This window comes from Diabrotica undecimpunctata, chromosome 3 (assembly GCF_040954645.1).
Source record: "Diabrotica undecimpunctata isolate CICGRU chromosome 3, icDiaUnde3, whole genome shotgun sequence".
In the NCBI taxonomy this organism is placed as follows: Eukaryota; Metazoa; Arthropoda; class Insecta; order Coleoptera; family Chrysomelidae; genus Diabrotica; species Diabrotica undecimpunctata.
Window position 1 is genome coordinate 103,629,745 of NC_092805.1, and position 3,542 is coordinate 103,633,286.

General features: G+C 26.5%; 1 protein-coding gene across 1 annotated transcript in view; it reads right to left on the reverse strand.

Annotated features, from left to right (window-relative positions):
- The window catches only part of Rnb (BTB/POZ domain-containing protein Rnb), a 39,526-nt gene extending 36,085 nt beyond the window's left edge, over positions 1-3,441 (reverse strand). The window contains exon 1 of the mRNA XM_072526457.1: positions 2,898-3,441. Within this exon, the coding sequence (XP_072382558.1) occupies positions 2,898-3,152 (255 nt within the window). The 5' untranslated portion in view covers positions 3,153-3,441. The remainder of the gene's footprint in view (positions 1-2,897) is intronic.
- Between the last annotated feature and the right edge of the window lie 101 nt (positions 3,442-3,542).

The window sequence follows — 3,542 nt, forward strand, 5'->3', positions numbered from 1 at the left end:
AGAGAGACAGAAGATATATTTTCTCTCTCTCTCTTCCTCTCTCGAATATAAAAATGTTCCTTTTGTATACTTTTTTTACTTTTTAGGAGGACTTTTTTATTAATATTATTACATGGTAAATTAAACATGCGTAGAAAGTAGAAAAGTTGTATATTATTGTCATTTTTAAATACTTGTGAATATTGCAGTTTAATTTGTATTGTATAATTATTGAATTATGTTTCACTGTATTGTAGTGCATTTTTTTATGTATATTATTGTCATTTTTAAATACTTATGAATATTGGATTTTAATTTGTATTGTATTATTATATTGAATTATGTTGCAGTGTATTGTATTGTATTTTTATATTAATAACAAAATAAACAATGAATTTTACTGCAGAGTATGTGTAAAAAAATTTTTGCATTCAACTCCTTTCATACATATATGAAAATAAAAATATACATTTTCATCAAAATATTGATTCAATCCTTCATTTACTATACTCCTATTACAGGTCAAATGTTGTTTATTGATTGTTAGTAAGTTGTTATTAATTCTGTTTCTCTTTCTGCTATGTTTTACTTATAGCATTACATATGTAATGATTGTGCAGATTGACTCCCAAATAAATTTGTAACGGCGAATGCGTGTATAGAAGTGTAACTTCTACCGGCAGTCCCACTGGACTGCCACATCCGTTTTTTATTTTTTTATGCTTCTATACTTAGTTACAACTTATTCTTTTCTATTGCTTCAATAAACATACAATATAAAAATACAAAATATCACTTTCATAGAAAGATTTTTATTAATTTAATGAAACTTATTTAAAAACAATTAGAATTTATCCTCTTTTGTGCTTTTTGTATCCATTTTTTACACTGATATTTTACTATTTACTTTTTAAAATTGTTTACTTTATTGGTGTTTCCAAACTATTAATTTTTGTATAAATTTAATGTTTTTTATTATACAGGATGTTTCGATGATTTTATGAAAATTGGTTTATGGGGGTTACAAGTTATGGCAAACTTAAAGAAAATATTTTAACACACATGCCACTTCTGATTATACCAGAGGTGAGCAACAACTTTGTTATTTTAAATAGAGTGCCTTGTATATTATTGCACTTTTAGATTCTGCTTAAGATTCTAGACAAAATTTTGTGTAAGATACCATAGGTCAAAACTGCATATTTTTAAGTTATTAATCTTTTTTCAAAAATTTTGACAGATAGAGACACACTGTTCAAAGTAAATCAAAGGAAATTTTCAAACAATGATACGTCAATAATTTTAAATACAACACCCTGATTTATATTTATAATAAAAAAAGAAATTGTCTTTTAAATTGTATTATGGTTGCCTATACCTAAAGTTAAGACTTTTGGAGATAAATGTGGTTTAATGTTAAAGGTAAGATATTTATTGATTTATTTTACTAGGCAGTGTATGAGGATGAGGAATAATTGTCATTATTTTTGATACTGTGCAATTTTTTACAGTCATAGAAATGGCTTGTTTAGAATTAAACAATGAAGATTATGTAAATTTCCTTTAAATCAATTGCAATATCTTTCACTTAAAAAAAGTAGTTTAAGTTTCCATCATAAAAGTGGAGAGCTACAAACTGGTTGTTTCTGATGGCAAAAGACATTAAACTCCCATCGCTCCTGAAAACCACAATTAAATGTTGATTTACTTCACTCCAGTAATGCACATTGTGTGTATTTAACATTCCATTTTTGTAAATTTTGATTCGACACACCATATAATATTCTTCAAAAATTCAAAATTCAAAAATTATTTTATCAAAAATAGGCTTTGCTTTGTTAACTTCTTGTTGGAAACAACCAAAATGTGTTAAATTTTTAAGTTATCTCTTTACAGTGTCATGGGAGGTTCGTGGTCGTTTTATAATATCTTTTGGCAAATGAAATTCGCACATGTTCCAGTAATAACTCTGTAACATCCTCCATATACTAAAAGTAAATTTTATCTTCTTTTATCTAAACAATAAAAATCTTATCTTTAACATTAAACCACAATTATCTCCAAAAGTATTAACTTTAGGTAAAAGGAACCCTAATACTATTTGAAAGACAATTGACTGCTTTTTTCACTAAAATTATAAAATATAGGGTGTTTCATTTAAAATTATTTGTCTTACTGTGGTTTAAAGTTTAAATAAATGGCATATCATTTGTGAACACCCTGTATTTAGAAATGCAATTTCGATGTAAAGACTGAATGAATGTTACCTACTCTTTGTGTGCAAAAGTTTTCAATATATTACATTTGTAAATGGATAAGGTATTAACTTTGAAAAGTATGTCTCTGTCAAAAGTTTTGAAAAAAGATGAATATCTCAAAAAATATAAAGTTTTGACCTATGGTCCCTTATACAAATTTTGTCTAAAATATTGCTAGAAATGCAATAATATAAGAGATGTTCCATTTAAAATAACAAATTTGTTGTCAGGGCCAGAAGTGGCATGCCTGTCAAAATATTTTCTTAAAGTTCTTTTTAACCTGTAACCCCCATAAACCAATTTTCATAAATGTCATGTAAGTAGTTTCCAATATATAGATAATGTAAGCTTGTCATGAAACACCCTCAATATGGATTTTTTTTAATGCAAATTTATGCAAGATGTTTTTTTGTTGGTTTTTAATTGATGTACTATGTGCTCTTAAACTACGCCAAGGGCTGTAGACTACAACGCATATGTGCAAAAAGAAAAGCCATGTAAAATGATTTGCTGAATTGGCTCCAACACGAGATAAAGAGTTGGGAAGTGCAAGTTATAAAGGATTTGATGTATTCCCCAAAAAAAGTATAGCATTATCGACCGATATATAATTAAAGTTTAAGATGAAATAAAAACTGTTAAACATGAAAAAAATCTTACTGCATCTTCAGCACAATTTTTGTCCAAAAACAAGTTTCCCAATATACTGAGACATAAATCAACAATATGTTTATGAGACGATTGAAGATTACTTATAAAATAAATAACTGTTCCTTCTTCGTGTATTTTATTAATATTTTCTTTGTTTTTAGGCCATTCAACTTCTTTCCTTACATTGTACAAGACCTTATAAATAGTTTTGCTGCTCTGTTCTTTTCCCAGTACTTTAAGCAAATCTTCAAAGCTTGAATTCATATTTTAAATGTTAGATGCACTTTAATTCATTAGCTATAGCTATAATCATTAAACTGTGCTATAATACTCAATCTGTGACCTAAAAAATATAATTTCTTAAACTCTTAACAAATTGTATTTAACTTCACATTTAATAATGAGGATTACGAATCTCGAGTATAATGAACTCGGAAAATATAAATTAATATAAAATTAAACATAAGTAGAAATATATTATTTTTCTAAATAGACATAGATAATTGAAATTGAAATTTCACAAGACGTCAAGACACTTGATAAAATATATGATTTACAGCTGGAAGGGCTGCATAATAAAGTAAGTAAGACGTTTATTTAAAAAAAAAGAAGAAAAATATCAAAATTAACACTTTTTGAGATGACAAAGGGGAT